Source organism: Bison bison, unplaced genomic scaffold (assembly GCF_000754665.1).
Source record: "Bison bison bison isolate TAMUID 2011002044 unplaced genomic scaffold, Bison_UMD1.0 scf7180017864030, whole genome shotgun sequence".
In the NCBI taxonomy this organism is placed as follows: domain Eukaryota; kingdom Metazoa; phylum Chordata; class Mammalia; order Artiodactyla; family Bovidae; genus Bison; species Bison bison.
This window is the reverse complement of record NW_011494602.1, coordinates 3,158,892-3,181,103: the sequence shown is the minus strand read 5'-3', so window position 1 is coordinate 3,181,103 and position 22,212 is coordinate 3,158,892. Positions and strand designations below refer to the sequence as shown.

The 22,212-nt window shown below is 45.3% G+C and overlaps 1 protein-coding gene across 1 annotated transcript in view; it reads right to left on the bottom strand.

Annotated features, from left to right (window-relative positions):
* The window catches only part of PAK7 (p21 protein (Cdc42/Rac)-activated kinase 7), a 115,232-nt gene that overhangs the window by 6,364 nt on the left and 86,656 nt on the right, over positions 1-22,212 (bottom strand). The window contains exons 3-5 of the mRNA XM_010834221.1: positions 18,293-18,784; positions 16,984-17,117; positions 14,573-14,699 (exon numbers count right to left, since the gene is read on the bottom strand). Coding sequence (XP_010832523.1) covers positions 14,573-14,699; positions 16,984-17,117; positions 18,293-18,784 — 753 coding nt within the window. The remainder of the gene's footprint in view (positions 1-14,572; positions 14,700-16,983; positions 17,118-18,292; positions 18,785-22,212) is intronic.

Sequence of the window (22,212 nt, the reverse complement as noted above, 5' to 3'; positions counted from 1 at the left end):
TTTCATTCCAATCCCAAAGAAAGGCAATGCCAAAGAATGCTCAAACTACCGCACAATTGCACTCATCTCACACGCTAGTAAAGTAATGCTCAAAATTCTCCAAGCCAGGCTTCAGCAATACGTGAACCATGAACTTCCTGATGTTCAAGCTGGTTTTAGAAAAGGCAGAGGAACCAGAGATCAAATTGCCAGCATCCGCTGGATCATGGAAAAAGCAAGAGAGTTCCAGAAAAACATCTACTTCTGCTTCATTGACTATGCCAAAGCCTTTGACTGTGTGGATCACAATAAACTGTGGAAAATTCTGAAAGAGATGGGAATATCAGACCACCTGACCTGCCTCTTGAGAAACCTATATGCAGGTCAGGAAGCAGCAGTTAGAACTGGACATTGAACAACAGACTGGTTACAAATAGGAAAAGGAGTACGTCTAGGCTGTATATTGTCACCCTACTTATTTGACTTACATGCAGAGTGCATTATGAGAAACACTGGGCTGGAAGAAGCACAAGCTGGAATCAAGATTGCCAGGAGAAATATCAATAACCTCAGATGACACCACCCTTATGGCAGAAAGTGAAGAGGAGCTAAAAAGCCTCTTGATGAAAGTGAAAGTGGAGAGTGAAAAAGTTGGCTTAAAGCTCAACATTCAGAAAACGAAGATCATGGCATCTGGTCCCATCACTTCATGGGAAATAGATGGGGAAACAGTGGAAACAGTGTCAGACTTTACTTTTTTGGTCTCCAAAATCACTGCAGATGATGATTGCAGCCATGAAATTAAAAGACGCTTACTCCTTGGAAGGAAAGTTATGACCAACCTAGATAGCACATTGAAAAGCACAGACATTACTATGCCAACAAAGGTCCGTCTAGTCAAGGCTATGGTTTTTCCAGTGGTCATGTATAGAAGTGAGAGTTGGAGTGTGAAGAAAGCTGAGTGCCAAAGAATTGATGCTTTTGAACTGTGGTGTTGGAGAAGACTCTTGAGAGTCCCTTGGACTGCAAGGAGATCCAACCAGTCCATTCTGAAGGAGATCAGTCCTGGGATTTCTTTGGAAGGATTGATGCTAAAGCTGAAACTCCAATACTTTGGCCACCTCATGTGAAGAGTTGACTCATTGGAAAAGACTCTGATGCTGGGATGGGTTGGGGGCAGGAGGAGAAGGGGACTACAGAAGATGAGATGGCTGGATGGCATCACCAACTCGATGGACATGAGTTTGGGTGAACTCCGGGAGTTGTTGATGGGCAGGGAGGCCTGGCATGCTGCAATTCATAGGGTCGCAAAGAATTGGACACGACTGAGAGACTGAACTGAACTGATGATGCTTTAGTACAAATAAACTGCTAGTCACAAAGCAAGTTTTGTACAAACTGCTACAGTTTAGGTTTTTTCCCACTGAACACATTTGGATTTCTAAGTACCTTGAGATGATTCAAATAACCAACCTCATTTCTATGTTTGAATTATTACAAGACCCCATTTGGAAAGTATGCTGGAAAACCACTGTAGGCATAGGCTCCCCTTTTCTTTTGCTTTTCCTCCTCTCTCAGGATAACTCAAGTTGCCAATGGAAATATGGGCATAGAAACTGGGTGTTAACAATTAGTTATTAGGAGTTCAAAGTGTTCAATTTAATTACCCATTGTGCATGCACATATGTTGTTTATTTTAGAGGTCATCAAAAAAGAAAACCCTGAGATTTCTTGCCCAGAACTTTTAAGAATACTCTTAAGAACACACTGCACCATTAGGAAACCCGCCAGGTTATATATTCCAGGTGACCAGGATTCAGTTTATTTCTGGGAGGCCTGATTCCTGCTCATGATGATCTGATCTGATTGGAGAGGATTGCTACTTAGGATTACTGGTGATAACGGAATGCATTAAAAAAAAATGCTTCAGGCATTGTTTGGCAATGGTTCAGAGTGGTCATTTGAAGTGAAAATTGCCATAAATCAAAAGTATGGTCTCTAAGGTACACATTCTCCCTTGATTCTCTTTATACATCTCTGAACTGTTTTCGGTCTTTTTTTCTGGCTCTGTCTCTGCTGCCCACACCTTAATACTGGGGCTTCCTGGAGTTCAGGTCCCAGTGCTCACCTCTTCTCTTTTTATGTGCTTTTGCTAGATACTTTTTTTTCCCCTCCCAGGCTTAATGCAGATTTCTCTCCTTCATTCTAAAACTACACACCCATCCAGTGTATGCTTCTACATAGAGTTAATTCTTGTGAAGGGTGTAAGGTCCATGTCTAGATTTATTTTTTGAGCATGTGGATACCCAGTTGTTCCAGTACCATTTGTTGAAAAGACAGTCTTTGCTCCATTGTCTTCAGTCGTGTCCAACTCTTTGTGGCCCTATGGACTGTGACCCTGCTAGGCTCCTCTGTCCATAGGATTCTTCAGGAAAGAATACTGGAGTGGTTCGCCATGCCCTTCCCCAGGAGATCTTCCCGACTCAGAGGTCGCACCCACACCTCAGGCATCGCCTTTATCACCAGGTGTGTTCTTTGGCACTAGAGCCACCTAGGACGTCCTGTGCTGCCTTTACGCCCTCGTCAAAGGTCAGTTGACTCTGTTTATGTGGGTCTATTCCTGGGCTGTCTAGTCTGTTTTATTGGTCTGATGACGGACAGGGAAGCCTGATGTACTACAGTCCATGGGGTTGCAAAGAGTTGGACATGACTGAGCAAATGAACTGAACTGATAAACTTTCGAATCAATATGTCAATACCTACAAAACAACTCACTGAGACTTTGACTGAAGATTATATTGAATTTATGGGTCAGGTTGGAAAGAACATCTTGATAGTACTGAGTCCTTCTTATCCTGCAGCCTTATTATCATCACTTGTTAGTTCTAGTTTTTGTTGTTGATTCTTTCAGATTTTCTACATAGGTGATCAGGTCATCTATGATCAAAGAGAGTTTTAATTTCTTCTTTCTCAATCTGTATACCTTTTATCCCTTTCCTTATTTTATTGCATCAGCTAGTGCTTGCAGTATGCTGTTGAAAAAGAATGGTGAACGGGGACATCTTTGCCTTTTTCCTAAACTTAGTGGGAAAGCATATTCAATACTTAAGCATACCTCAAGGCCCTGATCACTTCTCACTTTCTCTAGAATTTTTCTTAGGAGCCCTTATTGATCTGATCTCCAAATTTGTGAGAATTTAGCACCCCACTCCAGTACTCTTGCCTGGAAAATCCCATGGATGGAGGAGCCTGGTAGGCTGCAGTCCATGGGGTCGCTAAGAGTCGGATACGACTGAAGTGACATAGCAGCAGCAGCAGCAGCGGACATGACTGAAGTGACTTAGCAGCAGCAGCTGCTGCTGCTGCTAAGTCGCTTCAGTCGTGTCCGACTCTGTGCAACCCCATAGACGGCAGCCCACCAGGCTCCCCCGTCCCTGGGATTCTCCAGGCAGGAGCACTGGAGTGGGTGCCATCGCCTTCTCCAGTGCATGAAAGTGAAAAGTGAAAGTGAAAGTGAAGTCGTGTCCGACTCTTAGCGACCCCATGGACTGCAGCCCACCAGGCTCCTCCATCCATGGGATTTTCCAGGCAGGAGCACTGGAGTGGGTTGCCATTGCCTTCTCCAATGCATGAAAGTGAAAAGTGAACGTGAAGTCGCTCAGTCGTGTCCGACTCTTCGCGACCCCATGGACTGCAGCCCTCCAGGCTCCCCCTCCCTGGGATTCTCCAGGCAGGAGCACTGGCGTGGGCGCCGTCGCCGTCTCCGTTAGCAGCAGCAGCAGCACTCATTTACCTTTGAACTGTTCCCGATGCTGATGTTGTCACTCCAGCTAGGAATGACATTGCTCAGGGGCAATAGATCTGTCTTTTAATTGTGAAGCCATACTGCGTTTGTTAAGATCTGGGAAAGCAGTAGGTACTCAACAAAATGCATGCTATTAGATCGACTTTCTTTGATATTGACACATACATGAGTTTTTATATACAGAATATGGCTTCCCCAATGGCTGAGTGGGTAAAGAATCTGCCTGCAATGCAGGAGAGAGACACAGGAGACATGGATTTGATCCCTGGGTTGGGAAGATCCCCTGGAGGAGGAAATGGCAACCCACTTCAGTATTCTACTCTGGAAAGTCCCATGGACAGCAGAGCCTAGAGGGCTACAGTTCAAAGACTTGCAAAGAGTCGGACAGGATTGTGCATATACAATATACACACATACATGAGACAGGAGATTACATGACAAAGATACATTGTTTTTCCTTGTAAAATCATCACTGACTTACCAAAGACAACTGCTTCTAGAATCAAAGCTGTAACACAGATGAAATGGAGGTAATGTTTTGGAAATTATTAATGTGTTTTTTTTTTTCTTTTTCCATTTCCTTATTTATGATCTTCTCACCAATCAGGCCAAGACTTGTGGAGTGTGGTTTGGGGTGGGACTCCATCAAATTGGATTGCTCCAGAGGGAATGTTAGAGAAAGCTGGTGTAACAGAGAGATGATTTTTCTCAATTGCTTTGGCATACCAAGAGTCATACTCAGATGCTTCAGATCATATAATTTCCATGTGGTATAAAGAAGAGTGCCCTGGGAATTCACTCACAGTCCAGTGGTTAGGACTTGGCACTTTCATCGCTGGGGCCTGGGTTCAACCACTCCTCAGGGAACTAAGATCCTGCAAGCCACATGGTGTGGCAAAAACAAAGAGAGTGGCCTGTGGCCATGGTACCTGGTCCATAATTCTTGTTGCCCTATCATAAAAGGCATCTCCAGTTTTGACAAGTGAAAACCCTTATAGCCCATCACTATTAGCCTAGGATTATTTGCAGAAGAGGACAAAGAACAGTGACTTATATCAGGCCCCAGTTCTTTGTTATACATCACTTCTAACCACTTCAAGCTTTAAAAATATCTGAGCAGCATACACCCCCACACAAACAAGGGAGAGAAGGCACATGCATCTATGTTCAGAGGTAACAGTAAACATATTCAATAACTAGATTCATCTAGACCATTCAGAATCTAGACATTAAGCTGAGCACATTTCTGGAGTTATCCTGAGGCCATTGCCATCTTTAATGAGGTAAAAGGAGTCCTGGTACAGGGTTGGGCTCAAGGGGATAATACTCCAGTGAATGGAAACAGTGGCTATTAACCAACAAGCATGAGAATATTGCAACATTTTAACAATAGCTATAGATAAGGGGCTTCCCTAGTATCTCAGCTGGTAAAGAATCCACCTGCAATGCAGGAGACTCTGGTTTGATTCCTGGGTCAGGAAGATCCCCTGGAGAAGGGATAGGTTACTCACTCCAGTATTCTTGGGCTTCCCTTGTGGCTCAGATGGTAAAGAATTGCCAGCAATGTGGGAGACCTGGGTTAGTTGGGAAGATCCCCTGGAGGAGGGCATGGCAACCCAGTCCAATGTTCTCGCCTGGAGAATCCCCATGGATAGAGGAACCTGGTGGGCTACAGTCCATGGGGTCACAAAGAGTTGGACACAACTGAGCAACTAAGCACAACATAGATAAGGTGGCTCAGGGGTAAAGAATCCTTTTGCCAATGCAGGAGATGTGAAAGTGGGTTCAATCCCTGGGTTGGGACGCTCCCCTGGAGAAGGAAATGGCAACCCACTCCAGTATTCTTGCCAGGAAAATTCCATGGACGGAGGAGCCTGGTGCGCTACAGGCCATGGGATCACAAAGAGTCAGAAACAACTGAGTGCCTGAGCATGTGTGCATAGATACAATGGTGAAACCCCATTGCACACCAGCCTTGGGTGTGCCCAACGTGGCCTCAGTGGAGAGGTGGCACAGTAGAGCGGGTGGAAATGAACTTGAGGCGATGCTACTGGCTTCCATCATGGCCTCTGCATGGCGTGCAGGGGTCTAGAAGCTTCTCTCCTCCAGATCTTAGTGAAGGAATGGGGAAGCGCCCAGCACAAGCCTATGGTTGACAGGAGGGCCAGTCCCAAGGATAACTTTCAAGACTTGAGGGAAGAGGGACTTCCCTGGTGACCCAGTGGCTAGGACTACACGCTCCCAGTGGAGGGGGCCTGGATTCCATCCCTGGTCAGGGAACTAGATCCCACACACTACACTGAAAAACATCCCATGTGCTACAACTTAAAAGGATACCTCAGGCTGCAGTGAAGATAGAAGATCCCGAGTGCTACAACTAAGACCCAGGCAAACAAATGCACATCAAATATTGTGTAAAATATTGCGGAGAAGCCTTCCTGGAAAGTCCAGCAGCTCATGGGACCAGTTAACGCTGGGTCCCACTGGTCACTGGCCCAGATAGCAGAAGAGCATGTTACAATAAGGCAGAGACCATCAAGACACAAGAAGATGGATTGTGTCTCCTTCATCCCGAGGTCCCATAGCCCCCATTTGTCTCCATTCTGAGGAGGATAGGGGTGGGAGGTGTAAAGAAGGAACAGGTGGTAGCCAAATCTGAAAGACAGGTTTTAAAGGTATCAGTTTAACCTTACTGTGGTTGAACTTGATAGACAATGTTTAAATTGCATAAGCAGACTAAATTTAATAAACTGAATTAAAATAGAATTTAAAAATAGCCACTGGGGCTTTATGAACAAGTCACGATTAATTTTAAGAAAGAGAGAAGCTATATAATTGTGTGTGTGTGTGTGTGTGTGTAGTTATTTCCAAAGCTCAAGCATGAGTAAATTTGCAACTCTATTACACAGATAGGAGAGCAGGGACAATTTTGCCAATATATTTTGTTTGCCTGTAAATTTAAGAAACCTGAATGATTAAGGAGGTGAATGTATCAACATTCTGGTATTGGCAGTTTTAATTTCAGTATCTCTAGTGTGGTTTTCTTTTCACAGACATTAAAAGAAGATACCAAACCCGAGAGACTAATAATTATCTCCCTGGAAAAATGTAAGATCAGAAATTGAAACTCAACATTCGGAAGCCAGTCCTGTTCTTCTGTTGTAGGAGTATAAGCGCTTTTGCATGATTTTTTTTTTAACTCATCCAAGAACATAAAAGAGACCATTTTCTGAAAGAACATAATTGCACACAACATTCATCCAAATAAGTCTGCAAGTAGATAATGAAAATTCAAGTAATGAGTATAATAAAGCACTGTAGGCAGTTCTTAAAAGCAAATCACAGAGACTTTAGGCTGAGCCTTAGTTTAGATAGGATTGTACAATGCAGGTACTTAGGAAACCACGTATATCTTACGAAAAGAACTGAAGTGAGGACGTTGCCTACCCCCAAACAGGAGATGTAGCTGGTTCCACACGGGCCAGACAAGGAACTGGAGCTTAGAACTCAGACAAAGCTGCCACTTAAATCTGAGCTCTTATCCATATCAGTGCATTCCGGCTAGGAGTCAGAAAGTGTTAGTCGCTCAGTCATGTCCAACTCTTTGGGACCCCATGGACTCTAACCTGCCAGGCTCTCTGTCCATGGGATTCTCCAGGCAAGAATACTGGAGTGGGTTGCCATGCCCTTCTCCAGGGGACCTTCCTGACCCAGGGATCAAACCTGGGTGTCCTATAATGCAGGCAGATTCTTTACTGTCTGAGACACCAATCAGGGCCCCACAAAAACTTGCAAGAGGGGGAGCAAAAGAGACTCTACCCATAAGATAAATTTAAAACAGAATGTAAAACCCTTGTTTTGTGAATTGTATGGGCTCTAAAGAACCGCTGCATCTGCTCCAGGTTTTGCTAAGGCAGAAAGATGGATCTTTTGTCCTTTGTTCCTGGGTGCTTCCTACAAGGCAATGGTACTCATATCATCAGCTGGAGATTTCTCAGAGATGCACCCAGCCTGACTGAATCAGAATATTCAAGACAAGGGCCCAGGAATTTTTTGTGAAGGTCTCCAGGGGTTTTAATGGTCACTGAAGTCTGAGAACCTCTGTTTTAAAAAGAGCAATGACCCATGAACAAAGGAACTGAGAGAAGTAATAGAAGGAGCCAGACTGATGATGATGCCTCCAGCTGAAGGCCTGCTTTCTCAGCAGCCAAAGCCTAGAGGAGAGGGAAGGCATTGCAGCAGCTGAGCTGCAAAGGCCTGGAAGCCCCAGGCAGCCCCTCTGCCTTCCGATGGAGCTCAGAGCATGGTAGTAACTTGCCCTAGACTGTACAACAGTATTAGTGAAAACTCAACCCTGGGGTCTCCTGACTTTTCATGCTGTGCTCCCTGCATTAGAAAATGGGAGCATTTGCATCTGTCTCAGAGACTATTGGAAAGGAATGAATGTAAGCAAGCTATCTAACATGCCTGAGTCTCTATTTAAGAAGAGCTTTTGGGAGATCATATTCAGGTCTTCTTCTAAAGGTAAAATTCTAACAATCTGAGGATCCAGGAAAATAATACCAAAGAATTAAGTGAGCTGGTGGAGACACTGTAAAATGAGGAGCATACGCCCTTGCTGAAGAGACACTGATAACCAGCTGATTGTCAGGGGCCCCCGCAGGGGACTTGTGGAACATTCACAGGGTTCTGGTTGCCAGTCTAGCCCCGCTTACTTATCCTTTAACCCTCGCTTCAAATCCTATAGGGGAAAGGGAACAAACATATATGCTATTTCTGGCTCTATGTTAGCTTGGGCCCCTCCTCCCCCAGAAGAAAACACTGAGATAAGGATATAGTGTAAGTCATGTACTGGGGAGACACAGGAATCACTCGCAGTGAAATGGAGAAATAGAACAGGGAAGGGAAGGCAGTCATTCGAGGACTAATCAGCAAGCAGCTACCACCTTGGGAATGAGAGCTCAATGTTGAGGGCATCTGGGAGACCGCGTATGATGCGTCCCCAGGGCTGGTCCATCCAAGGACGAGACAACTCAGGTATCATACATCAATCCCCATCACTTTTCCAGGGCTGCCTCTGGGGACTGTGGAGGCTAATTCCTTTGGAATTTCTAGCTTGCTTTGTACTGGAAGAGCAGACTACAGTGTCCAGAGAAAGTCCCCAAGCAAAGAGATGCACGTGGTGGCATTTGAAGGTGGAGTTAGTGAGGGCTGACGCGGCATCACATGAGTGGGGCACCAGCAACATTTGCACCATGATGCTATTCACCCCCATCACATCACTCCCATGACTGCCACGTGTGAAGTCAGGCACGGTGTTTTTAAGTGAGAGAGGAATCTGAAATTTCGTGTGACATTTCCTAATTCTTAAAGTGTGGCAGCCAATTTATATTAAAAAGACTACAAAGATCACTAGTAAATGTCTCTTTTTAATAGATGCATTCATTGGGCTTAGGAAGATATGGGTTTGATTTCTATTTCAGCCAATGAATTTGATAAAAGTTAGTCACTCACTGTCTAGTGACCCCTAAGTATCATCTCTTAAATGCAAACCCCAGGCCAAGGAAAAATCATGGATGAATTTACTCAACTTTTAACTGCAAGGGTTGGGCGGGGATTGCCTTCATTTTGGTCACCTACCTTGTACCTGGTTTACCTCGTATGGCTTTATACTAATTACTTCATGTAATTCTTAAGACCACTCTATGTTATTTATTTTCCTTTTCAAACCTCAAACATCACTCCTTAAACACCCCTGCTTAACACAAATTAGTGACTCACTAGATATTATTTATATCATGGACAAATAGTGAACAATTTATTTTTAGTTGATAACAAATAATTTCCCTTGTAGTCTCTGAGGAGGCCAGAAAGGATTCATCCTCTTAAACGTGAGCAATTCACTGTTCTGTTTTTTTTTTTACTTTCTTTATTGGCGGATAACTGCTTTATAATATTCTGCTGGATTCTGCCGTACCTTGATATGAATCAGCCACAGGGTACACACAGCCTCTCCCTTCTGAACCTCCCACCCTTCTTCTTCCCCACCCCACCCCTCTGTGTTGTCACAGAGCACTGGGTTGGGCTCCCTGCGTCCCACAACAAATTCTCACTTGCTATCTATTTTACATATGGTCATGTATATGTTTCCATGCTCTTCTCTCAACTTTTCCCACATTTTGAAATGTATAGGTTCATGGAGGTTGCAAAGAAAGGTGCATCCAGTTCTCCCTATATATTAGCATCTTATACACTATGGAGGGCTTCCCTGGTGGCTCAGAGGTTAAAGTATCTGCCTGCAATGCGGGAGACCCGGGTTCGATCCCTGTATCAGGAAGATCCCCTGGAGAAGGAAATGGCAACCCACTCCAGTATTCTTGCCTGGAGTATCCCATGGACGGAGGAGCCTGGCAGGCTACAGTTCACGGGGTCGCAAAGAGTCGGACACGGCTGAGCGACTTCACTCACTCACTTCGAATACACTATGGCACAATATCAACACCAAGAAATTGATGGAAAGTCCATAGAGCTTGCTCAGATTTCACTAGTTATATATGAACTCACTTGTGTATGTTGTGTGGTGTGTGTGTGTGTCTGTGTGTGTACTCTGCAATTTTATCACATTGTAGTCTTATACAACTACTATCACAAATTGATAACCAACAGTAACATCACCATAAAATGATGATGCTACCTCTTTATAGCACACACTCCCAATCTGTAACCCGGGCAACCACTAATTTGCTGTACATCTCCATATTTACGTTACTTCACAAAATGTTACATAAGTGGAATTATTCACTGTGTATCCTTTTGAGTTTGACTTTGTTTCACTCAGTGTAATTTCCTTGAGGTTCATCCAAATTCATGAATGTGTCACTCATTCATTCCTCTTTTTCCTTTGGGTAGTATTCCCTGGTATAAACACACCACAGGTTATTTAGCCATTATTCACCTTCAGAACGGAGAAGGCAATGGCACCCCACTCCAGTACTCTTGCCTGGAAAATCCCATGGACAGAGGAGCCTGGTGGGCTGTAGTCAATGGGGTCGCAGAAAGTCGGATACGACTAAGCGACTTCACTTTCACTTTTCACTTTCATGCATTGGAGAAGGAAATGGCAACCCACTCCAGTGTTCTTGCCTGGAGAATCCCAGGGACGGTGGAACCGGTGGGCTGCCGTCTCTGGGGTTGCACAGAGTTGGACATGACTGAAGTGACTTAACATCAGCAGCACCTTCAGAAGGACATTTGCCTATTTTCTAGTTTGGGGCTATGATGACTAAAAGTGCCATAAACATTTGTGTGCAAGCTTACATGTGGAAATAAGTTTCCATTTCTTTGGAATATATGCCTAAGAGTGAGACTGCTGTCACATAGTAGCAAGTCCATTTTTAGTTTTGAAAGTAACTGCTAGTCATTTGTCAAGAGTGGCTCTACATTTACATTTGCACCAGCAGTGTATGAACCAGTGGTGTTATCACTACTTTTCATTTTAGCTGCTCTTAGAGGTGTGTAATGATATCTCATAGTTTTAATTTGCAGTTCTGTCAGGACTGATGATGCTGAATATCTCACAACAGGAAGAGAATCCAGCATACCTGTGTGATAGACAATATTTCCAAAATTGCCAACAACAATACTGTCCCTGAGATCTTCTTATCATGTGATTCAATTCTCCTCCCACTCAGGAGGGTTTTATGTTTCTTCCCCCAGAATCTGGAAGGGCTATGATCATGGTGGAAGAGACACTATGAGACTCTGAGGTCATAAAAATGCCATGCTCCCACCCTGTTTTCTTGGGACACTCACTCACGGACCCCAGCCCCCATGCTGTGAGGAAGGCTACGTGGAGAAGCCCGATGGTAGGGTGCTAGAGGACAGTCCCAGCTAAGCGTGCAGTCACCAGTCAGTGCACGTACCTGACGTGTGCCTGAAAAAAACGTACAGATGTTTTCATCTGACAAGTCCCTACACTGAGCCCAGCCAACTCTCAGAGCCAAGCAAGAATGCTAAAATGACTTTTCACTTAAAAATCACATGATTCATTATTATGACAATAAACAGATACGTCTTCTGCACTATTGCTGCGTCGCTTCAGTCGTGTCCGACTCTGTGCGACCCCATGGACTGCAGCCTACCAGGCTTCTCCGTCCATGGGATTCTCCAGGCAAGAACACTGGAGTGGGTTGCCATTTCTTTCTCCAATGCATGAAAGTGGAAAGTGAAAGTGAAGTCCCTCAGTCATGTCTGACTCTTATCGACCCCATGGACTGCACCTACCAGGCTCCTCCATCCATGGGAGTTTCCAGGCAGGAGCACTGGAGTGGGGTGCCAATAGAATGCTATAAAAACTCCAATATGTTAGTATACATTATACTCTCAGCCTTTTCCTGGAGTAGTCACACTCCCTCTCTGCTCTCTTTTTTAAGAAACAAAGTTTCCTTTCTCTGTAGTAAGTGGAGTCAATAGGGAGCCCTGTTCTGAAATTTTGATGAACTCACTCTGGCCAACACAGAGAGCCAGGCTCCGCCCCACATGCTGCGCTTCCTCTTCCGGGACTGCACTCAGTCCTGACGGCCACAGGCCCCGCTCCCTGAGGAGTCTCCGTTGTCACCATCCCCTGCAGAGGGGCCTTCTCTGACAGCCTCTGCAGACTCTCTACTGTCCACCCTCCTTACTGGCTTAAATCAACAATTCATAGAAAACTTAGAATGTATCACCTTGCCTGTCTGGTGGTGATTTTATTTGTATGTTTATCTATCTGTTTATGATCACACGCTGATATCAGGGCTTCCCTGATAGCTCAGTTAGAAAAGAATCTGCCTGCAATGCAAGAGACCCTGGTTTGATTCGTGGGTCAGGAAGATCCCCTGGAGAAGGGATAGGCTACCCACTTCAGTCTTCTTGGGCTTCCCTGGTGGCTCAGCTGGTAAAGAATCCGCCTGCAATGCAGGAGACCTGGGTTTGATCCCTGGGTTGGGAAGATCCCCTGGAGCAGGGAAAGGCTACCCACTCCAGTATTCTGGCCTGGAGAATTCCATAGACTGTATAGTCCATGGGGTCATAAAGAGTCGGACATGACTGAGCGACTTTCACTTTATGATCACACCCCTAGATGCTTAGAATAAACTGAATGAAATTAGTGATTTTGCTTTACTCATCCTTAGGACCTTGCACAGAGTTGGACATGACTGAAGCAATTTAACATGCATGCATGCATATATAAAACACACATATATACATGGAAATATGGAAAATGGGATTCTGGGTGATCTTTATTTTATCCTTTATACTTTTCTGTATTTGTTGGATTTTCTGCAATAAAATCAACAATTTTTTTTTTTTTTTTAAATGAAGAAAAGCTGCAGTGCTTGGTAAACTTCTTCTGGTTACCCTCTGATCATTCCTGGGCAATTCTGATGTGACGTGGATGTTTTCCATGTGAGTGAGGATGCTGGGTGGTAAAAGCCAGGTGCATTAAGGGGACACTGGCTCCATTCATCTAGGGGCTATTACATCTGGTGGGAGTTTAGGGAGATTGTTGTTTAGTCGCTACGTTGCATCCCATTCTTTTTGTGACTTCATGGAAAGGTCCTAAGTAGCAAAACTTCAAAACTCTTCTAACTAAGTCTTCCTGGGAACATCAACCCATTCCTTCCATGGCTGTTGTTCTATGGTGTTTTGTACCCTGGTGTGGCTGATAAGTTTCAAGTGAATTCTCTGGGTAGGTTGCAGTGATGGGAAATGCAGAAATCTGAGCCTAGAGATACACCATTGTGGTGGATATCTTCCATTCATCCTTCTAGATCTAGGTCCTCCCTTCTCTGAGCCCTGGGAGGTCAACTTCCGTTGACCCATTGATGGCTTCCAACTGGACTCAGTCAATGCACGGCTCCGGTGGGAGCCTAGAAGGAAGGAGCAGAGTGAGGCTGGGTTATTTTTGGCCCAGCTCCCAAGCTGCAGGTTCTCTGTGGGTCTGGGTTCCAATGAGGCTCAGAGCTCTTGCCAGGCAGCCCTCTTCCTGCAACAATCTCTACTTCCAGATTCCAGTCCTGAGTTCTGCACCTTACCTCTTCAGGCATGGAGTAGCAAGATCAGTGTTCCATCCTAGAGAACTGCCCTGGTCCTCATGACACTTCCTTTTGACTGATCTACCAATACCTTTATTAAACTCTCCCAAAGGACTTCCCAGGTGGCACTAGTGGTAAAGAACCCACCTGCCAATGCAGGAGACATAAGAGACACAGGTTCGAACCCTGGGTAAGGGAGATTCCCTGGAGGAGGGCATGGCATCCCACTCCAGTTTTCTTGCCTGGAGAACCCCATGGATGGAGGAGCCTGGTGGGTTACAGTCCATGGGGTCGCAAAGAGTCAAACATGACTGAAGTGACTTAACACACACACACACAAAGTACTGGAATTTGTCATCTGCAGGTACTCTTAGTGATACTGCAGACATGAATAGGGTGGACACATCCTAGAAAAGACATTTTTACCCCACCAACAAAAATAAGCATGTAGCAGGAAAATAAAAGTCCTTTCCATATTATTACTTCCCATGCTTATTGTTAAGTGGAAAATTATCCTTCAAATTCAGTTCACAGATAATTCTGATTAACAGGATGACACAGAGGATGGTGATTTCCTTTTTGTAAGCCTTCTGGGAAGTGTTGTAGGTGACTTATGGACAATCAGAATTATGAGAAAGCGCTCTTGGGAAGATAATACCCGTGACAGATGAAGTGACAGAGCAAACTGGGGAGGGACCAAACCTGAAAACCTTACCCGGCCATCGCTTGTCAGCAGGATGGAGTCACTCTTTATGTCCCTGTGGATCACTCCTTGGTTGTGAAGGTAGGAGAGAGCTCTCAGAACGGACAGACAGACAGTAGCTATCTGCTCTTCATTCATTCTAGAAAGGAAATCACATTGAAGGAGCTAGGTCAGGTTTAAGACCATCTTTGAAATGATCAAGAGAGGTAGCTCCCTTGAGTTCCAGTGAACCAGTCCACGCTCCCCAGTCCGTGTCTGGAAAACCTACAGGGAAGGAAAAGGACGTCTTTGGGACCTGATTCCCAGAACCTAAGGCTTAACCCTAACGATGACAGGCGCCAAGTATAAACTGAATGAAAGGGAGCCCCACTGGCTAGTCTTTGGGTCATTAGAGCAAATGCACTTCCTTGGACTCTAATAGGTAATTCCCCAGGTACTGACACACCGCCAGGGTCCGGTAGAGAGGATGCACTGAATGGAGCTATATTAGTTCCAGGAACGGTTCCTAGGTGATCTCGAGGAAGTCCTTTAATGTCCTTGGGTCTCTTTTTCCTCATCTTGGACATGGGCATGACCATGGTTCTCTTCTTGGGCTTCCCTTGTGGCTCAGCTGGTAAATAATCTGCCTGCAATGTGGGAGACCTGGGTTTGATCCCTGGGTTGGGAAGATCCCCAGGAGAAGGGAAAGGCTACCCACTCCAGTATTCTGGCCTGGAGAATTCCATGGGCTATATAGTCCGTGCGGTTTCAAAGAGTTGGACACAACTGACTGACTTTCACTTTCACAGTTCTCTTCAGGCTTCCCTGGTGGCTCAGATGGTAAATAACCCACCTGCAATGTGGTTAAACCTGGGTTCGATCCCTGGGTTGGGAAGAGCCCTGGAGGAGGGCATGGCAAGCCACTCCTGTATTCTGGCCTGGAGAATTCCATGTACAGAGGAGCCTGGTGACTACAGTCCATAGGGCTGCAGAGTGACTGAGCACGCACGCATGCGCACACGCACGTGCGCACACACACTGTCTGTCTGTATCTATATCCATGTAGGGTTGCTGTGGCCTCTGGCTATCCTAATAGGAATCTGCCAGCTGAAATGCTGGTGATAAATGCTCAGTGTCTTCCCTAGCGTCGTTTTGTTTTCAGGCGGTCTACTGCTGACTCAGAGCTGTAGGCGGTCGTGACTGAAACACTGCCTCATTACAGTGGAGAAAGAGCAGAAACTCTGCCCTCACATGGGTTCCCAATGCTTTCTTGCTATCTTGCTTCCCCTCTATTGTTGCTCATCTGGATTCCCTTATGATTTGGATGCCATTTCAGTGACATCTCATATAACGCCTTCATGACGATCCTTTCAATTCTTTGGCATTTTATCTACCAGAAGAGCAAACTTAAAGTTTCCTAAATGTACATAATTTTTTTTTTTTACATATGTGTTCCTTTGAACCTTGCTTTTCCAAGCATGATCCAGGAACTAACAGCATTAGCATTGCCTGGGGGCTCCTTAGAATGCAAAGTATCACTCTCTTCACTACTGAATCAGGATCTGCATTTTAATAAGATCCATGGGTAATTTGTATGCATATTAAAATTTGAGAAGCACTGTTTTAGCACATACTCTTTCATTTGCTTTCAATGCCCTTTTCTTCCCACTTGCCTTCTTAGTAAACTCCTATGCATCTCTCAAAACCCATCTTGGACATTGCTGTATTTCAAAAATACTTCTTGACTCTAGTAAAGATATTCAGGTATTCTTCTATGCTACTCATGTACAGCTTTCTGATTCTGCACAGGTGTTATAGTTTATTTATTTTGTACCCCCAGCATTTAGGAAAGAGTCTGGCACATAAAAAGTGATTAATATATACTTGATGAAATGACCACAACTGGCATATCAGAGAAGCAAGTAGCTGAGGCAACAGGGGCAATTAACCATTGTTACTTGCAAGGCGATTTGAAACAGAATTGAAGACTCTGTCTCTCTCTCTCTTTTATGCAGTTTATTGTTAAAACTACATAAAACTTTGCTCTTTCACCTGCCCCTGCCTTTCCCAGATACCCTTGGTAGTATCAAGACATAGCAATGGCCTAGCAACTCAGAAGAATGAAACTCAGTTTTAGAAATCTTCATTGGGATGGGAAATTCTATTATTTGTCACTTAAACTGAATTCTCAGCAGCTTGCTGATTTAAAATCAACAAGTATCAGTGAACTCCTAGAGGGCAGGGAGAATGTGAATTGAATGAATGAACTATACATACATGATATTGTAATAGGCACCTGGGAATACAGAAGTAAGGGAAGTCATTTCTCTGCCTTCAAAGTGCTTACAACTTATAAAGAGTTCATAGACGTAGTTACTAAGGTCTTACCCTGGGGAAGAATAATAAGCATCTTGAATTATTTGTCTGGATAATAAGAAACTTACCTGGTATGAGTAACGATGTCTGTCAAGGCACCACCTTCTAGGAATTCCATGACCACCCAGAGCTCATCACTAACAAGGTAGCTGTTGTACATATCAACCACGTTGTCATGGTGATAATCCCGCATTATCACAACCTGGGCAAAATGGAAAGACGTTATTTGATTTAGGAAGGTGAAATTAAGCTTTTTGTTTTCTTGTGACTACATCTGGGCTGTGAGTTTAATGATGGAGAAGTAATGATGGGGAGGGAGAGATAGATTCAGATAAAGGGGCAGCGCTGAGAGTTGCTGGTAGGAATGGAGATCACGTTAGCAAAGTCAGAGAAAACAGCAGGTCAGTGGGGCTTGGGAAGAATCAAGAATAAAGACAGGCAGAACCATAGAAGGGTCTCCATTGACAAGAGTGAGGTTAGTTGACTATTCTGGGGGATGTGATCAGATTTCTCATGGGTTGCTCTTAAAACCCACTATGCATACTCTGTTAACTGGGCAAAAGGGTCACCAACGCAAAGTAACTGAGTCTCATAAATGAATGAAAATCACGGTCATTAGGGTTTGGGCCACATGAGACCAATTTCACTTCTTGGGAGGTCTGTGTTGAGTCTGAAAGAGTTTGGGCTGAATACAAAGGACAAGTCTTGAAGGTAAAAACATTAGGATTTAAGCATAAAAAGGTCAACTTGTGTCTGCTTGCTAGAGAGAGCATCCAGGAATTCCTGTCCTGGGGCTGCTTGTGGTGACACTTTCAGAATCAGTATTGAATAATAAATTATACAGTTATTTATCTAAGTTCGTTTGTCCTGTCTCTTCTGGCACTGCAATTTGGAAATAAGTTCCAGAAATCAGGAGCTGTGGATCAGGAAGAAGCTGAGCCCCACTGACCTGGTGCTGTCTGTGAGATCTGGAGGGTGGGAAAGAAATGAACGCCTATGGGAGGTAGAAATGCACGGAGCTACTGGTGGCTTCGCATGAAGCCCCACAGCAGAAGGTTCAAAGCCACAGCTGAGGGCACAGTTACAGCTGTATGAACCTGCTGTCTGACCAGGGCTAGTCACATAAACTGAGTCCAGGTTTCCTTGTTGCTAAAGTGGAGATAACATCTTTCTGTCACCTGACCAATGCTTAGCACAGAGGGTGACCCACAGGAGGAACTTCCTAAAGAGGCAGCCATATAGGCACAGAAAAAAGGATGCCGCTTTGTATTTACATTTTTAGCATTCTCTAATGTCATAAAATGTACAAGGGCTATTTCTAAAATGGGAAAGAAATGTTACAGAGGACAGAAGGATTGACCCAAACACACCATCTACCTCATTGAAAAGCAGCTCTCGCCTCTGCTGCTTCCGGAGGTCCATTTTCTTCACTGCGACTTGTTTCCCTGTGTGTTTCTCTGTGGCGATGCACACAATGCCGGTCGACCCCTCCCCAATTTTGATAAAGTTGTCCAAGTATTCCCTGGGGTCTCCTGGGCTGACCACCAGCTGCAAGGCAGCCCGGAACTGTTCGTGGGACACCCTGGAGGGCTGCTGGTCTGAGGAGGAGCCCCAGCTGGGTGGAGGGTAGGTGCTAGATGAGATGCTGAGAGAGCTCAGGTAAGAAGCTGTGGAGATGTACTGTGAGCTGGTCTGCAGGGAGGGGTGGTGGTACAGGGTGGCTTTGTGGTACCCAGATGGGTACTGGTGGCTGCTTGAGGAATAGCCTGCTTTGCTTTGACTCTGAGGTAGTTTGCTGGGACCCCTGGGGTAGGTGTCGGACCCTGACAGTGGAGGGCTGAGGACCATCTGTGCTCGATCATAATCCACCTGGAAAGACAGACATAGATGGAGAAATTCACATGCTCTACCTGAACATCACAGCCATCACACAGCTGGTACAAATGATGAGCACCACTTTTCACAACCTGCTCGGGGGAAAGGCTTACCTTGTAAAGTCCTGGGATGTCTGCTCCCGCCCTTTATCTGCCCTCCAACTTCCCCATCCAGCCTCTTTCTTTCTCCTTCCCTATTAAAATCCCCAGAAGCAGACTCTGAGACCTGGATTAGAATGCAAGTAATAGGAGGTGATCCCTGGACTTATGAAGTGAGACAGGAATGGGGGGAAAGTCAATAAATTGTGAATCATAAAGTATGATGGTTAGTTTTAGGTGTTAACTTGGCTATACATGGAGCCCCATTGTTTGCTCAAACACCAGTCTAGATATCACTGTGGAGGCAATTTTCAGATGTGATTAACATTTAAATCAGTAGACTTTGAGTAGAACAGATTACCCTACAAAATGTGGGTGGGCCATATCAAATCAGTTGACGGTTTTAAGAGAAAAGATTGAGTTTAAAGAGGAAGATTTTTGCACCTACACGGCCCTTTGGCTCAAGTCTCTATCAATTCTTGCTAGAATTTCTAGCCCCCACAATTGCATGAGTCAGTTTCTTAAAATCTCTTCCTCTTTCTGTACGCATGCATGCACACACATGCATACCTTGTTGGTTCTGTTTCTCTGGTGAACTCTAACATACACAGCAAGATACCACTGATGTAACTGGAACTTAATCCCACTAGGCAAGTCCAAACCCTGGAAGACTATGTAGGACACACACTTTAAAATTGTCCCATCTCAGAGCAGAGAGTTAAGGTATTCAGGTACCAAATCTGCTTACCATCAGCTCCTTGGGATATGAATTCTCTGGCACTTTTGGCCTTCCATGTCCTGGACTGAGCAGGCTCTGACAGTCAGAGGAAGGTCTAAGATTGTGAAGAGCGGATTGATGGACTCAGTGGAGTGGATGGGGAGGTCAGATAGGGCAGGGGTGGGGGAAGCCAGTGAGGGGTTTCTAAGACGGTAGAGGTAGGTTTCAGCAATCACACTCTGGAAAAGACCAAGAAGGAGCTCTGGCCACCCCTGGAATGACTGAGGTCAAGGATGGTGAATATGCACAGCACACTGCCCTTGCCCAAAGCAGGAAGTGTTAGTAGATCAATGCACTCCTTTGTGCAAGATCCTGATAATAACAGAGTGTTGGGTAAACAGAAGGTGCTTGAAAAAGATTTGTTGATGGGACCTCAGCCTCCTTCTTAACACAGCATCCCAGGAAGTCTCTACTACTCTACTGGGATGTACACGGAATGACATCTTCATGCTCACCCTCATCTACCCCGAGGATCTAGATTTGCTCTAAATGATGGTTACTGGCTACATGTGTCTATCTAATTAAAATCAATAGAAACCAAAGTTAAAAATTCTATTCCTCATTCACATTAGTCATATGTTAGGTATTTAACGAGTCGACATATCAAACAGCACAGATAAGAGAACGTTTCCACCGTTGCAGAATATTTTAAGGGTTGCACTGTTCTATTCACTATTGAATTCACTGGTCCTGTGTGGTCCATTTATTCATTCATTTAGTGCTATGCTTAATCGCTTAGTCATGTCCAACTCTTTGTGACCCCAGTGACTGTAGCTTGTCAAGCTCCTCCATCCATGGGATACTCCAGGCAAGAATACTGGAGTGGGTGGCCATGCCCTCCTCCAGGGGATTTTCCCAATCCAGGGATCAAACCCGGGTCTCTCACATTGCAGGTGGATTCTTTACTGTCTGAGCCACCAGGGAAGCCCCATTCATTTAGCACGCACATTAATATTTGAGCAACTATTAGTTCTTGGGCACCATCTCAGGTGCCGTGGGAAGGCCCAGCAATAATTATAATGGATGGTATTTCTGTCTTCCTGGAGTTTACTAGAGAAGAAGATGGATGATAGACAAGAAAATCAATAACTATGCAGTATATGGTCTAGTAGCAATGGGTGATATGAAAAATAAGACAGAGGACGGGGGTTGAGAGAAACAAGATGCTGTCTTGGATGGGCTGGCCAAGGAAGGCTTTCTGAGAGGTGCCGCACGAGTAGAAGCCTGGCTGAACTGAGGGAGCGAGCCCGGGACTGTGGGGGAAGGGGGCAGTCCAGGCCGGGGCACAGCATGCACAGAGCTCTGAACACATAGAGGCTTGAGGAGCAGCACCGAGCTGAGGGCAGGTGCCAGGGGAAGACGGACGGAAAAGGAGCACGCAGGCAGCTTGTGCAGACCCATGGCAAGGACAATGGAGGTTGCTACACAGAGAGGCGTGGTGGGGTCCTGACTCTCAGTGCTGAAGGAGCAGCTCTGGTGGAAGGGATGCCAGTGAGCTTACTGCAGCTAGTGTGGGCAGAGATTAGGGTGGGTTCTCTACATGGCATGAGGAACGGTGGGATCCAGGGTCAAGTCTAAAGCTGGCAGGATTTTCTGATGGATGGGATTAGAATATAAAGCAGAAGAATCAGAGGTAATTCCCAGGATTTTGGCTTGAGGAACAGGCCGCTTTGTAATACGAAGCACGCAAGTGCAGAAGCAGGATAGTGAGTGGTGAATCAGCCTCCAAGATGGCTCCCAGGGATCCCAGCTTCTTGACAGGAATGTGCAGTCTTCTCCGTGGTATCAGGTGGATTTGTGTGGGGAAAAGAATATGGTGGAAGTGATAGCAAGTGCCTTCTGAGGTCAGTATGAACGTCGTGGCTTCCCTCCATTCTCTCCTATTGCTCTGGTTTTCTCTGGTTGCCATGTTGTGAGGACACTCAAAAATCTATGGAGAGGTCTTCCTGCCAAAAGCCAGCTAGAAACAGAAGCCTCCCACCAACAGCCAAGTGTGTCATCTTGGAGGTGATCCTCTGGCCCCAGTCAAGCCTTCAGATGGCAGTAGCCCGGGATTCTTTATTACACACTAGTAGGTAACTAACACGTGGGGGAAAACCCAGAGTTCCATCACGGCCATGTTAAGTGTGAGACAGCTATTAATCATCCACTCAGAGATGTCTCTTAGGTGACAGGCATGCCTCCAGTCCAGGGAAGAGCTGAGGCTGATGACATGAATCTGAGAGTTGTCAATATTTAGCTGGTATTAAAAGCCACAGCACTGAATGTGTAAGAGAAAGTTCAAGGACTCCAGCATGTGGAGTCTCTAAAGAGAAGGAGGAAGCTGCAGGAACTGAGGAGAAGCCAATTTGGCAGGAAAGGCATGAAGGGCCTAGGGTGTCCTGAGGCCCAGAAGGACAGTGTTTCAGGGAGGCAGGAGTGAGGGACCGTCACATGCCACGGAGAAGTGAAGCAGGGTGCAGCAGGGTGCCCACTGCACCTGGCCACATGGTGGTCATTGGACACAGGCCAGGTCAGAGGCACTGGCCCTCACACCACATGACCAG